This window comes from Varroa destructor, unplaced genomic scaffold (genome assembly GCF_002443255.2).
Source record: "Varroa destructor unplaced genomic scaffold, Vdes_3.0 BEIS01000004.1, whole genome shotgun sequence".
Taxonomy (NCBI): domain Eukaryota; kingdom Metazoa; phylum Arthropoda; class Arachnida; order Mesostigmata; family Varroidae; genus Varroa; species Varroa destructor.
Genome location: NW_019211457.1, coordinates 27501949 through 27527219, shown reverse-complemented (window position 1 = coordinate 27527219; position 25271 = coordinate 27501949). Strand labels below are relative to the sequence as shown.

The following is a 25271-nucleotide window of genomic DNA, read 5'->3' as shown; positions in this document are numbered from 1 at the left end:
CTGACACATGCAAATGACCTACGCATAGAATATACAATTGACGCGGGTCGGCCGCGTCGTATTCGTGGCCAGTCAGACAATACGGCCCCGCAACCCACAATCGCTCATGCTACTGCTGCTGCTGCTAATACCACTGCAGCAACTCGCGCTTTCCTACGCCTCTGTGTGTTGCTAGCCATCAGTCAGTGGTTCACCGTAATGTACGCACAGGTTCACATACGTAAACGCTGGCTTCCAAGTAAAAATATACGAAACCGATAGAAACAGCGACACCGGGTCAATATAATCGTCCGGTCCTGACATCAGCGCACGTTGTTGTTGATGTTCGACTGAATGGGACTGAATGCTCTTAGCCAGTCACTAGCTGCCGCCATGACGAAATCAGTGCGCGACGTGACGACGAACCCGGCCAAGGCGTCGATCATACCTAGACCGATTAGCTCTATTCTCTGTAATGCAGTAAGCCGTAAGAGTTTCATTAACGTGTAGTACAAACAAAAATGGAAATAAGTAGGCGACCGACCCGCAGCTTTTAGATTGTACGATTAGTGTTCTTCAATCGTCTTCGCTTCGACGACATCAATATAAATGGGTCATTTGAATTGGATTCGAAGAATCGGCGGTTGCTACGGCCGTGTATAGAGAGAGCTTGTTTGTGCTGTTTATCTTTACGTATATACACAAATGTAAAAACAGTGAAAACTCTACTTGTATCTATATCCAGCAATTGATCGTGAACAACGTTTGGATTTGCCAACGAGGGCTATAGTACAAGAGGATACGTATCAGGTATAAAGGTTGTTGAAATTGCATTTAGTCAAGAAGAAGAGAACTCAATAGGAAAGAATTTAGGGACAGTTCAAAGGCAACTGATTTTTCGACTCATTTAAGGAGCTATGAGGGTGTCCGGAAAGGATGGCTATGTCAAGACTATGTCGTTCACATACAAGACAGACACCTAAGAATGAATGAACAAGATGCAAGCATTCATTAACGTGAGGTGAACTATAACTAGAGTTCTAGAAATAGCATATGATAGTTATGAAGCAGTTGTGATGCAGACGTCGCATAAAAGTCGCTCGATTAATTACGCCTTGGCCTAATGTCCTTCTTTTCTTTTCCGTTGTTCTATTCTTGCGTCATCATTATAACAAGTTAACGATTTTACACCGCATCGTTCTCCAGTATCTTTTTTTCATTACAGTGTCGGAACACCGACGTCCAACGCTCGTCAACGCATAAAAACAAATGGTACCCCATACACGCACTAAAACGCAAACGCATTTTCTATGCATGATGCAGAAATTCTACACCATTGAGCCCAACGTAAAGATACCTCACCTAATCGCCGTCTCACATACGTTATCGTGCACGATTTATGATGTATCCATTACTCCGATGCTTATAGAATAATACCTTAGCACGGGTGCGATGTCCCGCATAACAACTTCACATCACATGGTAACTCTATACTCACTCGTGCTTCATCGTGTTCTGGAATCTGTCGTAGCGAAATCATTATACTGCCATACCCCGTCACAGCAGCTGCTGCCGTCGCCCGCCCGCGCGCGCGCGCACGCACGCACGTACGTACGTACGTACATCATTTGCTGTTTCTAAAGTGAAACAAGGTCACTTCGTATGAATCGCCTGTCAAATCGCTTTGCCCGGCAAGACGAGCGCGGGCATATTCAAACGTTACAGTGCATTTATTACATGGATGACTAGGCACTACTACGAACAGATATCACATTAGCATCGTTTCATGCTCTCTCCCTCAGTTAATAGTTTGGATCAGCCTGTAGTGCCATACCTTCATCGGATCGAAAGTCGTGACGAATCTGTACGCGTCAAAGCGCACACCCAAGCCATAAGCATATCTTGTCGTAGCGTAATAGCGTAGATTTCCGAAAACTCATATTGACTACGCTGACTTAGCAAGCAATTTCGTCCAGTACGAGTGAATATATACATAAATTCATTTGTTTGCCCAATCAATATTTATATATATCGTTGTTAGCCATTCAATTTTTTAAGAGGCGCTGACGGCGTCTGTTTATCGAAGCCTGTACGCTTTTCAACGGCAATTAGAAACACCCATAATATTACTCTCATTAATATTGTGGATGGATGCTTGCAGCGTGTACAGGTCTTAGTGCTGACTTGGATGGCATAGTCTTGGCGGGACATTGTAGGAACAGTGTAAAAGCTTACGTGATGGCTGAGCAGTGCTTTCAGGGTTTGAAGGTCTTTTACGTGTAGGGATGAGGCAAATCCATGACGCGTATTTGAAAACAGATTCTGTACCGATGGACTAACACTTCGACTGGCCAATGCGTTCCAAGCGGCAGACGATGATTCATATGGACCATCCGACATAGCTAAACAACGCAATAACTGGTCGGACCTGTATGCAAGCGCTGGGATGCAAAAAGACAACTGTAAAGTAGGTTTCTTGTTTTGGCGCCAACTACGAAAATTAAACAATTACTCTATTGGGTAGTTACACCAAAATGGGCAATAAAACGACGGGTCCTATCGATTCACAAGAAACAAACAGATGTTAAAGAAGGTAAAACTTGAATTTTGTATATTGGTTGCTATATTTAATACTACCCTGTACCCCGTAATTCGCTCGTAAATTAAAGTGAGCAGCTGAAGAGTAAAGAATGCTATATTTCTTCCATCTAATACGAATATATATTTATCGGCTATTTAAAGCTCGCGGACAATGGGTCGTTCTCAAATAGTTGATTGCGTTAAGCTTTAATGTATAGTTTGTATCCGACTTACGCGATACCTCCCTTAGATCATGGACCCCCCCCCCCTATGAAGTTAATAAACAGAATCAGTCAAAACAGATAAAATAGTGCTAATAAAGGTTGACTAAGAGTGAGGTTGAATTCTCAACAAGTAAATCAAATTCCTCGGCCCTATTCCCTTTGATCTTAACTTCGACAGCATACTAAAAAAAAGGCATCCATATAAGCGTCTGTTGAATCTTAAAAGAAAAACAAACATTCCTACTTTTTATATCATACAAACAACCATCTCTGCCTAGAGCAACCGCCAGACTTAAAATGATACTTCGAGCGACTTCATATTTTCTTTTGTTGCCAAATTATTACAGATAGACACAATCAACGTAGACAGTCAGAAGTGGTTGTACTTAGCAGATGACCTGTTATCGTTGTTACTATTGCAGACTATGAAGCAACTGCCAATCTCGAGCTGACGATTCGTAATCTACGTGAAGAACGTAACGAGAAGCTTTTTTACCTAGCTGGTCTCTACTATTATATGATAGGAGACCTTGAGAACGCTAAGGATTTAATTGACAGGATGCTTAAAATAGCTCCACCAACGAAAGAAGGTTTGCTATTTCTCTTGAACGAAGTAAGATCATAGTACAAAATTAAGTATAGATAATAATAAATAATTAAGCATTTTACCTTGAAAGCAATCGACCCATCCAACAATTACTTGTTCGATGCAGGCCGACTCGACAGCCATATCAGATTCGAGCTCGCATAGGGGCAAACGTTGACTAAATATGGCTAACTCGAATGGAACGAAAGGTATCCCAGAGAACAGTTCAGCGATAACAGCGAACGAGATCGGGCGTTTGAACGAATGACTCAGTCGGCAGAATACATGTTTCTAGGGTAGCGTCGATCTTTTTATCAACCGCATATACAACACAATCAGTATTGAAATGTAATCCATTTGAGAGACTTTTCACTTTCGAGATAAATCAAATTCGAACCGTGTTACTGCGGCTAAACAGTGCTTACCCTCCACTGTATAATTAACGTAATTGCAGGTCTCGTATTGAAAGGATGGCTAGAACTTCAACGGCAAGCAAAGACCAACGTTGTCCAGTATTTCGAGTCGTCGGGAACAGCTAATCCCGAGGCAATTTTTGGCAAGATCGAAGCGCTCAAACGCCAGGGTGATTTGCACAAGGCACTTGACGTAGTAAATCAAAGTGTAGTCTCTTTTCCAGGTGAGAGCTCGTAGTCAGGTCAGGGAAGTGCTGGGTAGAGAAAGCTGAGATGTTTGAAGTAAATCAATCAACCACCCCCATAAAATATACATAACTCTAGGAGCTCCATACGCTAGGAGCTCCAAATACGCGCGAGGAACTTGCTACGCGATGTGTTGCAAATTGCAGTGCTACAATGTAATGTGCCATCCTTAGAGCTTTCAACAGAATATACGCAATCCTCACAGAAAGAAGGTCAACAACTTAACATCCAAAAAGCAAATTGTTTGCGTAATATAGGTGCCAGGGTCCATATCAGTTACTATGCAACTTCATTCAATTAGTAGCAACCGTATACATATATATCGTTGGTCGAAATTTCAGGTAATCTTCCGTCAATATTGGAGAAAATAAAAGTGCACATGGCTATGGGGGACTGGGATCAAGTAGTCGACACGGCCAACAGGTAATCGGAGACATCGCAACCCGCATCTGTACATAATGGAACAGCGATGGATTTTTGGTTGAGTAATCTCTCAAGAGCGAACCTTTAGCCTGTTCTTGACGTACGGAATCGGCGATGGAATACGTCATGCATTTGTTGACCATAGTCAGTTATGATATGCGGCGGCACTCACGTCGGGGTAATCAAAAAAGCAGGGTAGCCAAAAAGTGTTCACATTACCCATGCTATGGCACAGTCTCATCGTCCAATAAATAGTGTTTATTTTTCGCTACAAAAATAGCCTATAATATAACTATCTAGGGTCGGTTTTTACGCGTTGTCACGCTGCTCCAGGTCGACAAAACTATCCAACTCCTAATAGTTATGAAGCTACAAATGCATAGCATATAAGCTAGATATTTAAAAATTACAGCAACTTATATCCTCCAGACCTAACTTGATGTGTGCCGTTACTGCTGTTCTCTGACCTGTTTTGACCGCGTCGCTAGAGCTTTGTCAATGGACACGAACTGCATTCAAGCGCAGCGTTATCAAGTTGTGCACCTGTTAAGTAAACAGAATAACGTCAAGGAGGCCCAGCGGAGAATACATGAGGTACTGGCCTCCCTTGACATCGCCGAGCCTCACAACTCCTGGTTGTACTACGAGACCGCTTCGATATTTATCGTTGTCGTAAGTAAACTCTTGACGAGGATTAGTCAGTCAAGGAAAAAACCAATTTCCGTTTTACTGCGGAGTAAAATTATTGCTGTGTCGAAGGTTAATCCCATCTCAAATTTGCATATCCATGATGTTTGACCGTTCATCAATCGAACGCAGTAAAAAGTAGGCACAACTCAATATTATGTGTTGTTATTATTATATATATTATTATATATACATAAGGTCCTTTTTCGTTGCAGTCCGGCCGGCAACCACAGATACTGGAGCAGTGTCTGGTACTTATGGAGAAGGCCACTTCCTTCAGCTCGAAAAATTCTATTTATGAGACGGGCGTTGCGAAAATACTTCTTATGCTAAATCGCTACAAGGTAAGCGTACGAATTCAAAAAGTGTCAAGCACATGTTCCAAATGCAGTCTTTAATTCTGTGGAACTCGAATCGTGACTGATGAGTTTGAGAGAACTCATGATATGCGAGCAATGAATGTGGTGAGAGCCATTCTAATAATTGATAATTACACATTTTTCGACTCAGGACGCTGACAAGCATTTTGTGGCAGCGCTTCGCGCGGACGGAGAAAATATGGAGGCGACCCTCGGAAGCATCCTTCTGCAGACACTGTCGCAGGGACCCGAAGGACTCGAAACGGCCGAACAGCAAATCGACCTGTTACAGGAAGTTCATCGGACACATATGACCCCGGTTGGTATCTCTAATATTCCATTTAATCTTCGTCGCATCAGTACTAATTCTCTTATCAAATTCATCCATTGAAGGTCTCCCATATAAGCTGCATCTGTAGCATCCGTTAGAGTCTTGAAATTGTCACCTTGTAGTTCTGGTTCTCAATTGTGTGCAGGAAATGCTGTACACCACCGCCCTATTACTTCATCGGCAAAACAAATCGCCGGAACGAGTGGCTCAGCTTCTTGACCAAGCAGTAAGCAAGCATTACCAGGCAACAGAAGGTCAGCCTAAGAGTATGGAATACCTTTTGTCGCTAAACCCAGACTTCGTCGTACAACTAGTAAAACTGTATTTGGAGTACGCGCCCGAACGGCCTTTAAAGGCGACAAGTGGTCAGACACTTCCAGAAGTGTTAAAGAAATGCCAAACAGCGCTAAAACCCGTGTTACATATGTGTCCAGCACTCGTTGACGCAAATTTTCTTATGGCTCGGATCAAATACCTCTCTGGAGATTCTACGGCGGCTCAGGGTAACTTTTGCGAACTTGTTATATAATAATGATACCCTTTGTTAGTAACAGTTGTGGAGCATAGCAGTCAAGAAAAAAAAAGTCAAGTATAAATAAATCAACGTATTAAATATTTCCAGCCCTTCTGGACAAGGTGATCAACTTGAACCAACAAGTTCCGGCTGATACGCACCTGCTTCTAGCACAAGTTCAACTCGAGCAAGATGCAGTACAAAGTGCTCAGCAAACGCTTGAGATGGCTCTTTCGAACAACTTCCAGGTCTGTAAGAGTACTGAAAATTGTAACTAAGAACGACTAGTTCTATAATCTTGTTTTAGGTCTGGTACAAAAGCCATTAAATGTTACTCCATACGGCTGGCTCTCAAAACGACTGATTGGCTGATACGAAAATAACACGTCCGTATCTTTATTCAAATTTATTTTTGGTTACCAGGTGCGAGACAGACCACTTTTTCAACTGATCAAGGCGAAAATTCATCGAAAAAAAGAGGAAAATCAAGAAGCACTGACGGCTCTCAAGATGGCCATGGATTTGGCAGGCCTTTCAGGTGGACCGGCTAAGGCAGCGCTCAATACTAATGACAAAATGAATCTTTTCCTCGAACTGTCGGAGTCCTATCGTCTATTGGGTGATCAAAAGAAAGCCGAAAACATTATCAAAAATGCCTTGGCGTACTTTAAAGGGAAGCCAGAGGAGGTTAAAGTTAGTAAATCTGGCCCAAAATATGAAATATTTAATTAGTGATTACGCCATATTGTGTATGTCTATAAGTCGGGCTAACCGAATGGATACTAGGTTCTATGCTCGGCGAGCACTCGGTCAGCAAATTGATGTTCGAGCTTTTTTCAACTTGTATAGAACCTATTTCCGCCGCTGGCGTTTTGGCACTTTATGCAAAGGGGGGCAAAAGTTACCTAGTACTTCGAGAATCTTTATTGCGAAAAGTTTAGTGTAGTGCGAGCAAAAAAATGAAAACTAAATTAAAAAACTCTCGAATTTTCAGAAGATTTTTCAAATTATTTACTAATTTTTTCCACTCTGTATGTGCAATATCTAGGTGGGTCTCCAATATCATGTTACTTATCTCTTCTGTTTCGTTAAGTTAGAAATAACGCTGTAAGTTTATGCCAATACACTGATTATCGATTATATCATATGACTAACTAATATATCGTTTGCATTTACTGAAAAACGCTTGTATATAGGTAAATATTGCTGGTACGGAGCTAGCATTGAGTCGAGGCAATGTTGACCAGGCTCTATCCCTTCTACAGGCTATAGGCCCTGACCAGAACTATTACGTCGAAGCACGTGAACGAATGGCTTCAATCTATCTTCAGTATCGTAAAGACACTAAACTCTTTATTACGTGCTATCGGTGAGTTATATATGCAAATTCATTAGCTGACTATGTTCCTTGTCTTTGAAGATTGTGGGACATCTTTTTCCAGAAAAAAAAAAGAATGACCTACTAGCTATGACCGGTGTGCAGCCGAATAAAATGTCTTTTATGTCCTTATCTTCAGGGATATCGTGAAGCATAATCCAACAGCGGATAGCCATCTGATGTTAGGTGACGCCTTAATGAGAGTTCATGAACATGAACAAGCGATCGAAGCGTATGAAAACGCACTAAAGAAGAACCCCAGAGATTACATTATTGGCCGAAAAATGGGTCAACTTCTTGTTAGAACACATTTTTACGATAAGGCTATCACCTTCTACAAAGCCGCTATTAAAACTGGAGGCGAATCTCTACTTCGATACGACCTGGCCCATCTATTAATAGGACTTGAGAGGTGGGAAATTTGACTTGAAAATATCGTCCGTACAACACAGGATAGGGGAAAAAGCCTTTTCATAGTTTGAAAGAAACACCAGAAAAAAAAGATATATATATATATATATATATATATATATATATATATATATATATATATATATATGAAATTAAGATTTGGAATGTGTTAAGAGATTTTTGGTCCACTTTGTTTTATATGTAGACTATATGTGCGGTGTTTGATCATAACAGCAATATGATATGATATCTCGTAAACTGAAGTCAGAAAGTAATTACCTTGTTTACGATGTGATTTAAATGCTGACATCGTAGGTTTAAAGAGAGTGAAGATGTGATTAATGCTGCATTAGAGCCCCTTAGACAACAAGCTGACCTGCAAGCACTGCAGTGGGAAGCTAAATTCATGGTACTTCTGGCCAGAAGCTATCGAATGAACCCCGAAAAGGGCAATGACGCATCCATCAAGGCGTACCAAAAAGCGTACGATATCCAAACTCGGGTGCGTCAACTGAATTGATTACATAGCTTTTTTAGGCCAGTTCAGCTTGAATCTTATTAAAAGCATTAAAGAGAACATAGTACACAATTTGTTGAGCCTAGATAAACTTGTCCGTTTGTAATTTGGAGAAAGAACATCTTTGTCAGACATATGAGTCGAACATCTGCAATTAGAGTATTCGTAGATTCTGAAAATAGGTGAGATCCGGTCATCAAATGACCTTTCCATTACATTTTGCTTGTGGTCTGCTTCCAGGTCATGATGCGTGTCCAGCTAGAAGCTCCGGACTCGGCAGCTGAACAATTAACCCAGGCCTTAGCGATCTGCTCAAAACTAGCGGCACATGCAGAAAGTAAAAAAGACTACCCACAAGCTCTTAAGTTTCTCCGCCAGGCTCTCCACTACGACCAGACAAATGTTCGGGTGTGTTAAATGCTGTGCACTGTTGCTTTGTGCCCGATTCGTGTGAATACCCAGTATAAAGTACAAGTCAACTTCACATATGGCTTCTACAATGTGTCAAAATGGATCCATCTCATATCGGGGGCACGAGGCAGGTTCGGGAAGGCGAACGACCTATTTTCTCGATTTGCAAACCACGTGGTCACAACGAGAGTAGATAAGGGCTAAAAATAAGTAATAAATATAACAAATGATTAGATAACACATTATGCTTAGATTTGCTATCTAAGCATAATGTGTTACCGCATCTGTAAATATAGCTAATTGTATACGAAATATTGCTACGTTACAAAATCCCATCAAATATGAAGTTCTTGTGATTCCGATGTCTCCAGTCACTCCTGGCTGTGGCAAAGGTGGAAATGGCCTCAAACAATCTGGAGCAGGCGCGGCAATATTGCAATCAAATTCTCAAGATTGACAAAGATAATGAAAGCGCCACTCTGGTAAGTTACTCTATATTATTTTGTTAGAAAAAAAAAAGAAAAAAAAAATTAATATTTAGGCTGACAGAAGTGTGCCACCTGTGCGAATATAGATATCGGCATAAAACGTACTTAGAGATATGGAGTGTAGTTCGTGCAACTCGTGTGCTCCATAATAGTGTCTAAAAAAAACTCCAATTGTGAAGTATTTCAGGCCGAAAGTTCGTAGAAAATCTACGAACTTTCGGCCTGAAACGACTAAAAACTGTTTGTCTGCTTCAATTCAACGTGCGCGCGGCAAAACGAACGTAACCGTAGATTGTCACTAACAGCTCTGAGTGGAATGTTTCGCCGTCTCGCAATGGCACGGTATTGATTGCAATAAGAGTTCGGCGGGAGTAGTAATATGAATGTGGGCGCTCATTTCTTAAGCTGTAATAATACATCCTGTGTCGTTTAATTGGCTGAGACCTTTGATACAACCACCAACGATGAGATTCATCACTACGGTTGCAGATGATGGCGGACATCATGTTCCGCAAAACGGACCTTGAAAATTCACTGATACATTTTGAGAAGTTGCTTGTGCAGAAACCCGAATACTATCCCGCCCTGGCCAGACTCATCGAAGCTTGCAGGTAACGACCCTTAAGACCAGAAGCCAATAATCACCCGATCGAAGAAACCCACATCGCCTGTCATTTTTATATAGAACAGTACGCAATTTTTGTCGGTTAGAATTAACCGAGCAAGCGCGATTCTATTGAATCTTATAATCTTGAAATCGTTTATCGAAACCCTTTTGCTTAGGCAGGTCCGCCAGCATACGATTTGATCTATACTCATTATTCGTGTGTGCTCTTTTAGGCGGCTGGGATATTTGTACAAGTGCAAAGCTTTCCTCGACAAACCTCCATCAACACCAGCCGCAGGCTTCTACTACTGCCGGGGGCTTTACGATTGGTATACTGGTAGGGGTCTTTTTGTTAGAAGCTATGCCGTTATTGCCTGTCTGACCCGAGGACCGGTATTATATGTTTACCTGGAACGAACAATATGAGACTGCTGTAAAAATTACGTTTCGAAAAAAAAAAACTGCATTTCTATATATGTATAATACTCACAAACGGGACTATAACGATGAATGTATTACGCATCTGTTACCATATATTAGTATCACCAGAACGCTGCTCTACGGTTGATTCAATTTTTCGTTACCAAAAAAACACAGATAAATACGTTGCCTCGCGATATAAGTTACACATTTAATATGAAAATGTCTAATTATAAAATGTAAATTCTTGATAGTGACATTATCGCGTGTTGCGACAGGTAATACCCAGACAGCGATGAAACACTTCAACCAAAGTCGCGGTGATTCTGAATGGGGAATTATTGCTACATACCATATGATCGAGATCTGTTGCAATCCTGACAATAACACACTTGGATCAGAGACTTTCGACAGTACTGCATCCGCAGAGTAAGTCATTTTATATGCTTAGGCAATCGAATTTAAAGATTTTGACTAGAAAGTACCAAGAGGCCGGAAAGTGCATCTGCCGTCAAGGATGGCATGTGTTAAAGAGATTATGATCTATCAGCGAACCAATTAAATTCAGCTCTAAGGTTAGCTGGTTGGTAGGCTGTTGAAAGCGTCAAGGTCATTCGACTGGAAACAAAGATCTAACGATGTCGAAGGTATCGCACTTGTGTCATGTTATACTTTACAGGGAGATGGCTGGTATAATTGAGACAGCGGAGAATCTCCTGGCCGAACTGAGAACTACGGTTCCCCCGAGTGACCTCGATTTTCAGTTAATGTGTGATTATGTTCTTCTAGCTAAAAAAACTAAGCCAGATGCCGAGATGGCGCTCAACGATTTCCTAGAGATTACGTCCGACGAAAAATATGTACGTTGTACGGAATGCACCACCTTGGAATCTTGTGTTACACTGGGTTTAAAATTAGTAGAGTCGCGTCAAGCGACATACTTCGCTAAATATGAATACTACTGTGTGCTATTCAGTAGATATATGGGACACAATGCATACGCTTTATGTATTGCTTTACTTCCTATAGGCGACGAAATCTGTAATTACAAATGAGTTGTGTACCCCGTTCGCTCGTCGAAAAAGCCATGACCGCTTTAAAACCAAGACTGGGCCAAAAGCTTTCATTTTTAAATGTTATTACTAAACTGAACCTGTGACACTTGGATTAATGGCCTTCTACCATCTTTCTAATACCACCATAATCCCGTAGGTGTAGAACTTATGTGGCTTCTGGGAAAAAAAACAGTTACAGATGATTTTTGAATTGCTGCATTGGAAGGAACTTTTGCAGAGACCGGAACTTTTTTAGCGTTTGTCTGAACTTTGCAGAGCACATTTTTTATTTGCACATTATTATCGTATGTGAGTCACTTTTCATCACGCGCGATCACCCATTTTAAAAGTGAATCGACCTTGCTGCGGTTCTATAGATAAACGTATGATTAAGTAAACACTCTAAAACGTCAAGTTTCTTCGTATAACTATCTTTTTCAACCGGTCTAGGCCATTAATTTACGCAGACGTTTAGTTCTCCGGCGATACCATGGCTCTTGTCGATATTGCTCAAGTTTTATCACAATTAATTGACCATCGGTCGAAGAATATCTTTCGTATCGAAATCTCTCGAACGAAAGCGAAAGAACCATCCTTAAAACGTCTCTTTCGATAACGCAGTTTAAGCAATTTGTACATTTTTTTTAATCGTAATAAAATTGTTAAATATTGTCATTTTTTGTAGAAATATCACTCATTTTAACAATCTAAGGAAATCTACTATTGCCAAATCACAACTTTCCCAACCCATATTGCCTCCATTGGACGCAACCCATATTGCCTGAGATATATAACTTGAAAGCCAGCTAGATAGAAAAACGATCGGTCAATACTTTTGCGACGAGCCAATATATAGAATTACCAATTAGTAAGCGTTCAAGAGCTCGAGATGCGATCAACTTAACACGATCTATTAAGTTTGAATTTTTGTGCACTGTTATACTATAGTTGTATATAGATATTAAAGCAATCTTCATTTTTACGTTGTTATTGTTTGTAGCGAGAGCATGTCGGCGCTATTTTAGGTATCGCGACAGCCCATATGATCCTTAAACAGGTACCAAAAGCGCGCAATCAGCTGAAACGTGTCATGAAATCGCCATGGAGTTTTAGCGACGCCGAGTACCTTGAGAAGGCCTGGTTGCTTCTCGCCGATATCTATATTCATTCTGGCAAATACGATTATGCGAGCGACCTGATTAAACGTGTCCTTCAATACAACCGGGTAAGGACAACAAACACATTGTTAAAATGATCTAATTCAGGTAACCTTAAAATCAAACTTTTTGTTCTGCATTAAAACAGAGAATTTCCCTTTATTCTATAGCAAATTTGAGTCTTAATTTTACGTTATAGTTGGCACTTATCAAGGTAAACTCAGCTTCTGCGCTTTTCTGCTTTCGCCGAACTTGTAACCACCATCACGCCTAGTACACAAACAATATTCGAACCACAGCAGTAAATAAAGTTACATTAATTAAGAGCAAAACTTTCCGCTCCAAATTGGTGACTTATCCATTGTGACTGGTAAACAAGCGACTTCAACTTATAAACTGAATTCGTTTGATATTCAAGTAAGGAACAGAATCGGGAATCACTTATTGGCGCTTTCGGTGGTTGCTGTTTCTATTGCAGAGCTGCACGAAAGCTTACGAGTACATGGGGTACATTATGGAAAAGGAGCAGAGCTATCGCGACGCGGCCAACTGTTATGAATCCGCTTGGAAACAAACGCGAAACCCTGCAATCGGTAAGTTGTGTTTTTCACATTTGCGAGTTATTGCCCATGTTATTCAAGTAGAAATGCATCGTATACCGAATGCTTCGGACCCCTCAATAGCTTATGCCAATTAGAAAGTCTATGAAGTTAATCTATTACCTAATGAATGAAAAAAAGACCTGACCAAGTGTGCCACCTTGCATTCAATGAATAATCTTCTTCGGTATAATCAGTTACTCGCATTTACACCGTAATTTCCGCAACCGACTTCTAAGACGTACTGATTCCCACAGGTTATAAGCTTGCATTCAACTATTTGAAAGGAAAGCGATTTGTGGAGGCAATATCGGTATGTCACCAAGTTCTAGGACTCTACCCAGACTACCCGAAGATCAAAAAAGATGTCATGGACCGTGCGAGAGCAAGTCTCCGAATGTGATAATAATCATACAATGAGAAATTTGCTGCAGTCGGGACCGGTATTGTTTTTTCAACTAATATCGACCCATTGTTTTTTTCAACAAACATATATATTCTAACACATATTTGACAACGCTCTCATTTCGAGAGCCTTCATTATATGATAACTGACCCTTCAAGATGGAAGTCGGTAAGAAGACGCGTAGACCGGAAGTTATTTTTCCGCTTCCTATTACATTTGCAGATTAACTTCTGCAACTATGCCTAAAGACACTTTAGCAGACCTTTCCACTAAATCTCAAATATAAGGCATTTGTTGATGGCCTGTGTCAAGTAATTCTTCTAATAACATAAATTCGACTTGAGGAGAAAGCTTTGAAACAAAGTGTGTTTAACGAAACATAAGTAAAGAAAAAGATCTGATGATGCGGTTAAATTGTGTTGGACCTTTGAAATGGTACCGATGACGTGCTCGACGTCACATCCGTTGCTTATGGAGGTTCGCAGGAAATTTTTTTGACTAATCTAACTATTATTGACAGACCCCTCGGATTCTCTCTTTCTCTATGCGCATAAGTATATATAAATATATATAGGTAAATAACAAGAAAAATATAACAACTATTCGACAAACATTGATGGCGTTTTCATAAAAATGGATGAAAAATAGTTACTTAATATAGGGAAACGTTGTTCCAAGCTTTTAATAGGTAGATTGCTGTGCAGCTGACACTCATAGCTGAGGGGTATATTCTAGGTTGTTAAAACAAATAATGGAGTGACCGTTTGCTGATCATCTACTTCTACAAAGTTTATACCTATTTAGTCATTTAGGCAATAGCAGGAAGAGATAAACAAAGTTCATGCGCACTTTCATATTACCTAATTTCTGTAAGTCTTTGAAAAGCACCCCGTACATGACAGCTTCTTCAATGGCCTTGTCCATTCGTGATCCTTTAATTTCCCGTTTGGACGATTATTTTTCCTAAGAGATCGTCACAGACGATGAGTAACGGCTACCTCAACGGGAATACCATACGAAGCCATACTTTGCGCTTTATTAACAAATGATTATACTGAATAAATTTAAAGTAAAATCCATTAGTTTCGCTGTAACTTAGGCAAGGTAAAATTACGTGTTCATTCATGTAGCGAACAACGAGAATGCTAAGAGCGAGGCGCTAACTCTTCCATCCAAGCTGGCATAAAACGAATTGATATTTAGGACAGATGAAAAAACAAAGTTACGGAATGATGGCAGGCACTCTAGATCTATGGGATATCTATTCTGTCGCTAAAGCAAACGATCCTGAAATAAAGGACACGACACTTATTTAAATAATTGTCATTCGATTAAATAATAATAAATAAATAAATATAATATATATATATATATATATATATATATAACTTATTTTATTTTATATTAGTATAAATAAATTAGGTTTTTATTTATTTTTGTATTTTTTAGGTAGCCAATGTTCTCGAAGCAATCGTCCTAACGTCGGTGCGTATGTTTTACAAAGAAAAAAACATTAGTTAGAGATTGATCGTATTAATGAAGAACAAGCTTCTCGATTTTTCCGGTTAGTGTGCTATAAATTCTTGTGTCATAATGCTCGTTCATAACTGCGCATTTCTGTATGTTATCAGTTCGTTTCAGCATCTGTCCTTTTTTAAACAAACTGGACGCCAGCTACTAATAAAAAAGTATTCTCTGGGACGAGTCTTATATTATTTTTTTTTAGTGTTTTGCAAATAACAATGATTAGATTGTGTAGCTGTATACACGGAAATGCGGAAATTAATGTACCGCATCCGTTTCGCCAAGTTGAATTTGGGTCCACATATCTTCCCCCAAGCATGAAACATTTTACGTTCGATGAAGATTTGAAGAGTTTGCAAGTTAGCTCCACGCATCGAACGTAAAATATTTCAACTTGCAAACTCTTCAAATTAAATTGGCCGGCCAAAACAGAAATGTTTGGTGGTAGATTTTATTAGTTACACAATACAAAATGGAAAAACGAAAACAAAGATAACGAAATAAGTTCTTATTTTAAAAGACTTGTAGCTAGCGGTGCATTGGCTGCTTACTTAAATCGCGCCATGTTCCATTATTAACAGTTTTTTCCGTGCATCGAAAGCAACATGTTTTAGATAATCACTTTTCAGGCTCTCACGTCACATTAATTTTCCTTATGCACAGCATTTTTGTGACGATGTGGTAAGACGTACTGCTTGTTCATAGATCCCTCAGAGACCAAACTCTCCTCCATTGAATGGCTTTGTTCCGTTTTCAAATTCGTTTCTAAGTAGTCGTACCTTATAAATAGTCCTACTTTCGATCATCGCTAGTATCAAAATTTTCCTTCTACAATTTCGTACAACACTACTTGTTTGCTACAAACGGATCTGCGTAATACCTTCACCAGCTGTCAATAGTGGCCCAGAAATTCCAGATAGTGGCCTCGTCAGAACAAACTTGACCACTGTCCGCTAATCTTCGTCAGTACACGCACCTTTTTACTATCAGAATTATTTCATATGATAACTGATTTCCAGATCCACCTGCATTTATCCATTAGAGCACGTCTGTCCCATGCACTTATTTTTAACGTGAACTTAGGGACACCGCGTAAGGCGGTACAGATTTTAAATAGGGCGTAAATATTTATTTCGTGACCCGCCGTCCGAAGCGATCGTTAATCACGGTAGACTCAGACGTAGAACATTTATGTAAATATTACTATTAGTATAAACCGGTGTCATCGGAATATTTACATAGAAGCACAGTGTCCCATACGTACGTTATATCGACAAAACAGTACAGAAACACGCTACCATTACTCCGCCGCAGGGAGGATCTGTTGATGATATAAATGAATCTCCAATTATGCAGCAGTTCGAGGGCAAACAAAATAGAGTCATATAGCTCGATTTATCTGCTGATGGACTATACGTAACCATAAGGCTAAACGTCTGGAGTTGTACGTCCGGTACTACCGTTGCGTATTGTCTTAAACAATTGACCTCTTCTAATGCTAAATAGAGTGTTTTTATGACCACCACGTGCTCTTGAGTTTAATTGGCGAATACGTTAGCACTGCACATTTACGAAGACTGAACTAACTAAATCGGACGGAAATATCTATCCTTCTACTGTTAAACCATTGTTATTAATTCTATTCACATGCGTCGCCATCTGCTTTAATCGTGTACGGCCTCAAAACAGTGCCTAGAAATGTATCAACCATCACAAACAGGCCACTACGAAAATAAGTATGAACTTCATGCTTCGCCGATATGCTACGCAGTTATGATAGGCCTCGGCGATTCCGCTATGCGTGCACTGGCATCACGATTTAATCTGATTTTTACGTTATAAGAGCGCAGTGATTAACAAATTCATCTCCGACTATCTGGAAAAAGGCCGTTAAAATATCAAGCAATTTTTCACCTATATACTTTACTGTTTCTCATTACCTATATATACTATACATATGACTGTACTCTGAGGTTATCTGCATATATCATTTATCTAATACTATATTCTGGTTAACGGTCTATATCTATATATATGTATCAATGACCCTTGTCTCTACCACAGGATATCTTAAGTATGTACAAAACTCCAAACAGCTAGATTGAACTTGCGTTTCGTTCTATTAAAAATATGGACGTCTACGTCTTTCCTAGCATAGAGTCATTCGTAGGCCGGCCTTCATATAAACATTTTTTCAAATTTTTCAAACGAACCGCGTGTTTATCTCTTTTGCATCTATTCCCTGTCGTGACCCTCGCGAACCATTCATCCGCATCGAACCATAAACCTCGGAACGTAATCAAAGCACTGGGCAAGTGACGACATATCGAACGATTGTCCACAGAGGCCAATCTGATGGTGCGTCAGCTGTTGCTAGTGTAGCCGGTCTCGAATTTACTTGTTGCATAATTTCACGATCCCGTTCAGTGTAAGTGAGTTAAGCTAGCCTAAGATTGAGAACACTCTTAAATGCAATTCGTATTAGCTATTAATAGAATACTACGAATAGTTCACCTAATAACATATACCGACAGATAATCAACACGGTAGTCGAACTTCGCTTGAATTTTATCAACCGATTTTCGCTCAAATGTTAAATAGCAGGAAAGTAGTTCTGCCAAAAAAATACGCATTACAATGGATCATTATATTTGTTTGCTACTATAGTTTTATTTGTTTGCTTTACTTTTTCTAGTGGAATGTATACGTATAGCTAGGTTCCGCATCCCATCAGTCTATTTCAGTATTATCAAATGTAAACAAGGACTATCATTCAAGGAATTGTGATACTATTGTGTTTCAAACGACCACCTTTAACGAGTTGAAGAAATCTAAATTTGTGCTACCTGTGAAAATTGTCGACATTGGTGGGAACGCTGCTCTATGCTAGTAAAACCTCTGATGTTAGCCTTTCGAATAACTCAATACAATTTCCAGTTAAATTTTTAGAAAATCGATAAAGAAAGACAAACAAAGATTATATGATACATTAATTACTAGAAAACGTCTTCATAATAACGGTACCGAGCGTTGAAAGGATCCTAAGGTATTATGGAGAGATGTTTTTTAATTTTACGACGATAGTGCCTTGATCACACATTGCCTTAGACGGCTGAACCCGTCCAACACGAAATGAATCGCGCGGTTTTGAACGTGGAGCACTTCATACGTCCGTCAAATTAGTAGGCGAACAGGTTGCCACTGCGCTACCAGGGGAAAATCAAAACAATCATTTAATATTGGTATGAAGATATTTATAGCCATAATGAGAACGGAGGTTGAGTAAGTCTTTCAGTTAAACGGACAGACAGTAACCAACAATGCGCATCTTCGTTTTCTAATTTCTTAGATGCCGCTCTCTCAACCAATTGAGACGTATCGTCAACCATGGGAAAGTGCGGAAAATTGGGAATTACGAGAAGAGTTCATTGTACAGTACCAGGAGAACTTCGAAGAGAATCGTTTACTCTGTTTAGCGCAGGCGTATGTCAACGTCATGCTGCTGGGGTGTCAGTATCCGGACGCAATAATGCAACAGGTAATTCGTTAGTTAAAAGCTAGTACTGACATTCATCGTCGGTTCGATATCATTGCCATACAAAACCTATCCTTCTGGCCTATCTCGTGTCTGGCTCTTTGAGCTAGAGGCAAATTTCCCCTCATTAACAAAAAGTTACTCCCACAGCCCTCATGTATATTTTTTGGCAGGATGTCTGATAAATGAAGCAGGTCGGTACGCCTTGGATCGTTAGTAAATTACAAAAAAAACAAAACAAAAAACAAACGAAACTTGTGATTCGGTCGATTCGACAAGTGTTTGATATACGTACGGCGTAATACAGCATTCTATAATAGTAGTAAAAAATATCTACGACTCTTATCACTAACCAGATATTATCGCATGGTTTCAGGTGAACGCTTTGGCTAAAGGGTTAAACAAGGGCGAATCCTTCAAAGACCAGCAAGACAAACGTGCTAAACAAAATGCGGCAAAAAAGCCCCGCAAACAGTCGGAACAGTTGGGCACCACAATAAAGCGAGGCTGGAGCAACAGCGACAGGGGCGCACATCAGTACTTTTAAAAAAAATCTTTTTCATGTAAAATAGGCTTCTTGTACCAATTGAGTGTTTCTATGGAAATCATATTGTCACACAAATTACGTTTATCACCCAGTATGTGGAAGTTGTGCACATAGGCGCATTCAGCTATTTTCATTTCTTCATTTTTCCCAGTGAGTATAATCAATTTAATGGCATTCTCAGTACTAAAAATAGCACGTATATCTGACACTTGTATATAACAATAACTCGAGTACTGTACAAATAAACTATCCACACACAAACTTAGTTGTCTGTGAAAGAGCATGAACTCCAATGTATTGACAGAATATATAGTAAGCTGTTTATCCACTAATCCGGTTGATGACATAATAGCTTGAACTAAGTCCTAATTAAAGATTCCGCATTCATACTATTGTAATGGTTCCTTTTTATCGCATACAATATATTTCCAGTACTCTTTATTCACGGTCTATGTACTCCACATTAGCAGTTCCATCTCGAGTATCTAAGTTTTTTCAAAGAAAGTGAGTTTGTTACAGCCTAAGGTAGAGTATTATTATCAGCTACAAAAATAGAAAACACTTGTTGCTTACAAATGATTACAAAACAAGTTTTTTTTTGTTGCATTTGAAAGGAGCCATAAAGGGTCGGATAAATCCTTAAAGCAGTAGAAAATTTTAAAAAGTTAATAGTAACGTTACAAAATATAGGGAGAATAGGATAGGAGTTAGCGAAGTGAGAAGGATAGGAGTAAAAAGTGCGAATGAGAAGGAGTGGCAAAGCTGTGAATACTTTGTAGGTATGTAGGATTAAGAAAAGAGTTCGATATAATCCACACAGGTGAGACGTCTAGAATAAATTCTATTAAAATGTTTGCCTTTGATTCTGAGTCCGGATTCAGAATAGGTCTGATGTCAACCTTTTATTTCTGTTATGACAAAAACTTTTCCATTTCTTCGTAAGTTTCAGACATAGATAAAGCTCTAGTCATAGAAGGAGTCAGTGGCGGCAGACATGACCGTGGTATGATGAAAGTTGATAAGTTGAATAGGTCCAGAAAGACCTTATAACGGTCGCTGTAAAATCATGAAGTTCCATCACAGTGATAAAAAAAAAAAGTGAGAAGTAGGCCTCTTTAAATTAGGTCTAACTAATAACTTCGTAAATTAACCACATATAGAAAATTAAACCTTACTCAAAAAAAAACACTCAAGAAACCGTTATCCATTTTAAGAGACTATGCTCCATTTTAGCCTTCTCATTTTGATCAATTAGAATCAATGATATTATTTTTCAAGGCTTCTATTCAGTGAAGTCTTTGGACGAACCTCAATGTTGAACGCAAGTATTGGTAACCTGAAGATCCTCCTGTGCCTGTTCGCGATGAACCGATCATTCGTTGCACCATTAGAACGTGGTTATCTGTATCATATTTTGTAATCTTAGATTTAATCTTATTATTAAACTTGTCAGAGACATAGGAAAACATAGTCCGATTTCGTAGAAGCTATTTTGCTAACGAAAACGTTTTATAGAGCGAGGTAGAAACCTTATATCCATACTTACATATCTATACCTAGCACTATAATTCTGACTATTAAATCGATAAGTTCTTACATCTCCATCGGGTAATAAGAGAATCGATGTCCATAAGCAGCGTTAGCATATGGAAGGGCTGATGAAAACGAGGACTATCCCTGTACAAATAAATCATTAATGCTCCTTGAAGTGCCTTATGTGATAGCCGTCGCTCGCCGCGCTTTATCAATTCGTTATGAAGGGATTCGTCGAAAATTGTCGCAAACACCGCCTACAACAAATCATGGTGATAATTAACAGTTTGTAGTGTAGATGATGTGCTGCTAAAAATAACGCGTAGAGAAGGCTGAAATGGACCAGTAGAACTGTATCCATGATAGTATGCGGCATACTGCTGACCGCAATTATCGTTAATCCAAATGCCAAATTGACTCTTCATGCAATTATACGAGTTTATACATAAGTATTTATATACTTTTATACAAACCCTTTTCGCGCACACATTTTCTATCATTTGCGTGTCGTTTTTCTTATGGCCCTTGTCTTCCATTCGGTCCAACATTAGAGTGACGACGGCTTTGTACTTTGCCCAAAAGTTGAAGCCATCTTCCTCAAGACCCGGGGTACGTTCCAGCCACCGCTACGAAACGTGACAATTGATATAACTTTCTATCGCGCGGGCAAAAATTAATTTAGGATATGGTCGCAGTTACTGGATTTTTTTTAAAGTTGCATAGCTAAGCCCTAGTGTTTTTAGGTGAATAAACTTATTTCAACTTATAAAAAGGGACCAAGTAGTAACTTGAGCAATTTTTTTTTCAAAGGAAAGACTAATTAAAAAGGCTCTTGGAAAACTTTACGAATGCCCTTCTACGATGAGCTAATACATCATTCCAATTATGCTGCTACCATTGCTAGTTAGCTGTAACCTTGAATCAACATTTGTATTTAATGTCCTCGCCGAAAATCTAGCATCTGGTCGCCATCTGGTCAAAAAGTACCTTTTTTGGACACGCTTCTTTGCAATTAGGAAAAACATTTTGTCATTTCCTGCGACACATTTTACGGACCTGGATGAGAAACAGCAGCGACGGTTGTTCGTGCGATTTTTTAACGATTTCTATCGCCTTCGGGTCATTAAACACGTTCACGTAGAGGTCACGGCTATAGTTCACTCGATGTTCCTAGATTTTTCTCGTAAAAGGGTTACATATGAATATGTAAGAAGCACAGGTTTACATTGTTAATTCTATCTTAGAATAAACGTGCAGATACTGGTAGAGAAACTGCCATTTTAATAAAAAGGAAACAAAGACAGGCTGAAAGAAGTATTCTTAGGACTATAAACGTGTTCCCTATTACAGCCTGTTGATCCAACACATTCCCGATTGCTCCAACCATTTTTCCCTTGTTGTACACTGGATAGCGTAGTTGGTTTGTTTTTTCGTCGAATCACACATTTTGTGTTGTATATATCGCCAGCAATATTTGAAGTGACAGTTCGTAGTAGTCGTTATAAAAATAGGGTCTAGAAGTAGGAAATACAATTGCAGTATGTCAGGCCCTATTGCACTAATTCCACGTCTTAAGGACACTATTGTACTTAGTTTTCTAAATGATAGATCAGCCAAAAGGGTATGTGAATCTGAACCAATGAACACTTTTAATAACTAAAATACTAATATGCATATCCAATAAAAGAAGCTCATAACAATAGCAATACACGTACATTTTTGATTCCTAATGTGTTTTCCAATAGACGGAATTGTAGACTCTGGAAACCTGACGCAGGGGCAAGGTAGTTCCGAAATTCGAGAAAATCCAGAGGAGTCATTGTTTCTAGGATGGCCACTTGGTCCACTAACAGCTGAAATGTTTAGTCTTATATTTGAATACTGAGCTTTCAAGAATGTCTACTGAAAACAGTCTTAACGTTTCCGCATAAACAAACTTTAGGACGAATCTTTCTCCCTTTGAATACAACTTTTTAATAACAGGCATGGTATGTTTGAATACTGTTGTGTTTATAAATTTTCGATACTGTGTTCAATGCTAGTTGTGCACAAATAATAACCTTGAGAATCAAGACTATACGATTAAGTCTTTGAGTGATAAGTAGCATCTTGGCCTCTTCGACGACCTCCGTATCGAACAACGGTCGGATCGAATCCAGTTCGACAAGGATCTGCTTGAACCACAGTTCATAAGCTGAAATAGGTCGAGCTATAAGTATGATCAATTAAAAAGACAAAGGTACCTACTTGACACACCCGCTAACACAGTTCTTCCTTCTGTACCCTTTGGCAATGAGGTTTCAAATGATGGACTTAATGGCTCTGAAAAAGTTCGTACATCGTGTTCTCTTCTCTCCTCTCTATACATTCTTTTTGGTGAAAAATATTCGAGAACGAAGGTCTCAATGACAACTTGGACGAAAGGCACACATCTCCAAAATGATTGGTTTACCTAAATCTAACATTTTCTAACAACTAACTTAGCTAATAACTTTCCTCTTTATCACTCGAATGATTTTTGCTTGATCAGTGTAAAAACACTCTTTTTGCCCTCAAAACTAATTACTGTAATTACGTTATATTGACTATAAGTTCACATAAAAGTAGCTATGCGATATACTGACAAGTGTTAGTAACAACAAGGCACCGTTTGTTAGATTAGTATATCAAGTCCATCTCACGTCTCTAGATAGAGACCGACCTACCTTGGTGCGTAATAATAAAGAGATGCTCGTCATGAACTTCTTCAGCGTCACGCTTCGTTACCGGATCCTGACAGGCCAACAGTTTCTCTAACTAATATATAAAGATAATCGAATGTCAACAGATAGCTAAACAGCTACACATGCCACATTTATATGTTAAATCAGTCTCTGTGATCAACTTTACTACACCTTCAACGCTCAATGCTTCTAAACTCAGTCGGAAGGCCCTTGAAATCAAATCTTCAGTCATTGACTACATTAGCAGCTCACGTTGGCAACCTTATTTATGTTTCGATAAACGCAGTTGCTAGAAACAATAAAATCTCGTTTTCAAACGCAGGAATTGAATTCCAGAGGGAATCACAAAAACAGAGAATTGCTAGAATGTTCTTTTTACGTTGATATTTATTGATTTGTTGAACGTTTCCATCAACTTATCGAATCGAACAGATGTCAAGCAACCATGATGCTAACACGACAAACAATAATGATATTATCTTTAGATACAAAACTAAGATTCAGATTGACCTATGACATAAAAGAAAATGGTGAAAATAAATGAAACAGATATAAATTTCCAATTTGACCTTTTCCGTTAACGTAACTGCTCGTGAACAGTTTAGTCGGATACTGTTCACGAATTCATAATACAATATAAATAGAAACAGAGATTAGGCTAAATAGAGAAAATATCGGTCTTTTACCTTCAGGTATTCTCCATAAAGCAGCCCCTTGGTAGGGTATCTAGATGAGCCTGGACCTGCATCTGCCATCGTTAGTGTCTTGAAATATGCCTACGACTATTTGTTTGGCGTTGACTCGTTGGTTAATATGCAGAAACGTCAGCATCCAATACAACCTAGAGAGCGAAGAAAATGCTGACCTGCGTACGCATAGTCAATTAGCTAGAACAAGGTACCTCTGTTTTTGCTACCGGTGTCAGCCATTGTAAAACTCCAATCAATACCATCTCATTCGCTAGTTCCATTCGTTGTGTTATCTGGCTATCTATCTACAAGCAAGAGACAATTGGTACTGCCGGAATGCCAGGCAAAACCTAATTTTTGCTAGAAAGAAATGATCCACAAAACAAGATAAGAAAAGGTGCAAACGACTTCCTAATTTAAGCATAGGCGATGCCGTCTATTATTGTACTACTAGTAGATATTTGACTTTACCGTTATGAAAAACAAGTAATTTAATCCTATTACTAAGGATCCAGCCTGATCCGGAACAAGATATTAGAAAGGCATCGGTAATCAGTAGTGGTTTTCACGTAAATAAGCCGAAACGACGGAGCCAAGCCCCATTCTCGGTTTAAACTGGATATGCGTTGACCTAGTGGTGTCCGGTCGTACGTAAAGTATATTACTTAAGCCTTTTATAAAATAAGACGATTGGGGCCATTCTGAAGCAGATATTAGTATAATAAATATATTTAACTAGGTGGGGGATAAAAAACATAAAAACATTGACTGCATTTAGGCATAGGAAGCCGCACGTCCCAACCAGCACTGACCCCGGTCAGTTGAAATTATTTCCATATTCTGAAGGGTCACGAGCGCTTTCACTTTAATAGCTTTTTTGAATAATGTAAAATGAGCTAATAAACAAATACATTTAGTAGAGTAATAAA

General features: G+C 39.2%; 3 protein-coding genes and 1 long non-coding RNA gene across 15 annotated transcripts in view; 2 read left to right on the top strand and 2 right to left on the bottom strand.

The window, feature by feature from the left end:
- Window positions 1-2182, bottom strand: part of LOC111250285 (uncharacterized) — a 30555-nt gene extending 28373 nt beyond the window's left edge. The window contains exon 1 of one of the 4 annotated variants that reach the window (XR_015327125.1): window positions 1478-2182. This is a non-coding gene — a long non-coding RNA (uncharacterized LOC111250285). Of the gene's footprint in view, window positions 1-1341 lie in introns of all 4 variants that reach the window. The other 3 variants (XR_015327128.1, XR_015327129.1, XR_015327127.1) reach the window with 3 other exon arrangements.
- LOC111249967 (tetratricopeptide repeat protein 21B-like) overlaps window positions 1-15111 on the top strand; it is a 28655-nt gene extending 13544 nt beyond the window's left edge. For 2 of the 6 annotated variants that reach the window (XM_022804476.2, XM_086988120.1), the window contains exons 4-24: window positions 3206-3373; window positions 3824-4006; window positions 4370-4451; window positions 4940-5123; window positions 5354-5482; window positions 5649-5816; window positions 5974-6331; window positions 6451-6590; window positions 6766-7035; window positions 7539-7711; window positions 7860-8132; window positions 8447-8633; window positions 8889-9056; window positions 9431-9541; window positions 10037-10158; window positions 10388-10491; window positions 10853-11003; window positions 11254-11434; window positions 12630-12854; window positions 13265-13379; window positions 13643-15111. In XM_022804476.2, coding sequence (XP_022660211.1) covers window positions 3206-3373; window positions 3824-4006; window positions 4370-4451; window positions 4940-5123; window positions 5354-5482; window positions 5649-5816; window positions 5974-6331; window positions 6451-6590; window positions 6766-7035; window positions 7539-7711; window positions 7860-8132; window positions 8447-8633; window positions 8889-9056; window positions 9431-9541; window positions 10037-10158; window positions 10388-10491; window positions 10853-11003; window positions 11254-11434; window positions 12630-12854; window positions 13265-13379; window positions 13643-13788 — 3638 coding nt within the window. In that variant the 3' untranslated portion in view covers window positions 13789-15111. Of the gene's footprint in view, window positions 1-447; window positions 790-2322; window positions 2447-3205; window positions 3374-3536; window positions 3666-3823; window positions 4007-4369; window positions 4452-4939; window positions 5124-5353; window positions 5483-5648; window positions 5817-5973; window positions 6332-6450; window positions 6591-6765; window positions 7036-7538; window positions 7712-7859; window positions 8133-8446; window positions 8634-8888; window positions 9057-9430; window positions 9542-10036; window positions 10159-10387; window positions 10492-10852; window positions 11004-11253; window positions 11435-12629; window positions 12855-13264; window positions 13380-13642 lie in introns of those variants that run through there. The other 4 variants (XM_022804478.2, XM_086988121.1, XM_086988122.1 and 1 more) reach the window with 4 other exon arrangements.
- Window positions 10544-24550, bottom strand: v (Tryptophan 2,3-dioxygenase vermilion). Of its 4 annotated transcripts, none has more exons than XM_086988144.1 (9): window positions 24340-24494; window positions 23636-23726; window positions 22991-23124; window positions 22646-22783; window positions 21987-22100; window positions 21404-21556; window positions 20995-21187; window positions 20706-20799; window positions 10544-10562 (listed from the first exon to the last, which is right to left on the bottom strand). In XM_086988144.1, the coding sequence occupies exons 1-9, from the start codon at window positions 24406-24408 to the stop codon at window positions 10559-10561; spliced, it is 990 nt and encodes a 329-aa protein (XP_086844270.1). In that variant the 5' UTR covers window positions 24409-24494; the 3' UTR covers window positions 10544-10558. The 4 variants fall into 4 exon arrangements, with proteins under 4 accessions (XP_086844270.1, XP_022660174.1, XP_022660175.1 ...); XM_022804439.2 differs by lacking the exon at window positions 10544-10562 and adding an exon at window positions 17954-18521; XM_022804440.2 differs by lacking the exon at window positions 10544-10562 and adding an exon at window positions 17954-18516.
- Window positions 17602-19684, top strand: LOC111249952 (partner of xrn-2 protein 1-like). Its single transcript, XM_022804442.2, has 3 exons — window positions 17602-17743; window positions 18665-18853; window positions 19227-19684. Exons 2-3 carry the CDS (start codon window positions 18665-18667, stop codon window positions 19395-19397), a joined length of 360 nt encoding a protein of 119 aa, XP_022660177.1. The 5' UTR covers window positions 17602-17743; the 3' UTR covers window positions 19398-19684.
- Window positions 24551-25271: the final 721 nt, after the last annotated feature.

Bases quoted from the DNA above. Each gene is read 5' to 3' on its own strand.
- LOC111249952 (XM_022804442.2), top strand. From the start codon at position 18,665: ATGCCGCTCTCTCAACCAATTGAGACGTATCGTCAACCATGGGAAAGT. The intron at 18,854-19,226 runs GTAATTCGTTAG...GCATGGTTTCAG, and splicing joins CGGACGCAATAATGCAACAG to GTGAACGCTTTGGCTAAAGG.
- v (XM_022804438.2), bottom strand. From the start codon at position 24,408: ATGGCAGATGCAGGTCCAGGCTCATCTAGATACCCTACCAAGGGGCTG. The intron at 23,727-24,339 runs GTAAAAGACCGA...TTTATATATTAG, and splicing joins TTTATGGAGAATACCTGAAG to TTAGAGAAACTGTTGGCCTG. The intron at 21,557-21,986 runs GTCCGTAAAATG...CACGTTTCGTAG, and splicing joins CGCTGCTGTTTCTCATCCAG to CGGTGGCTGGAACGTACCCC.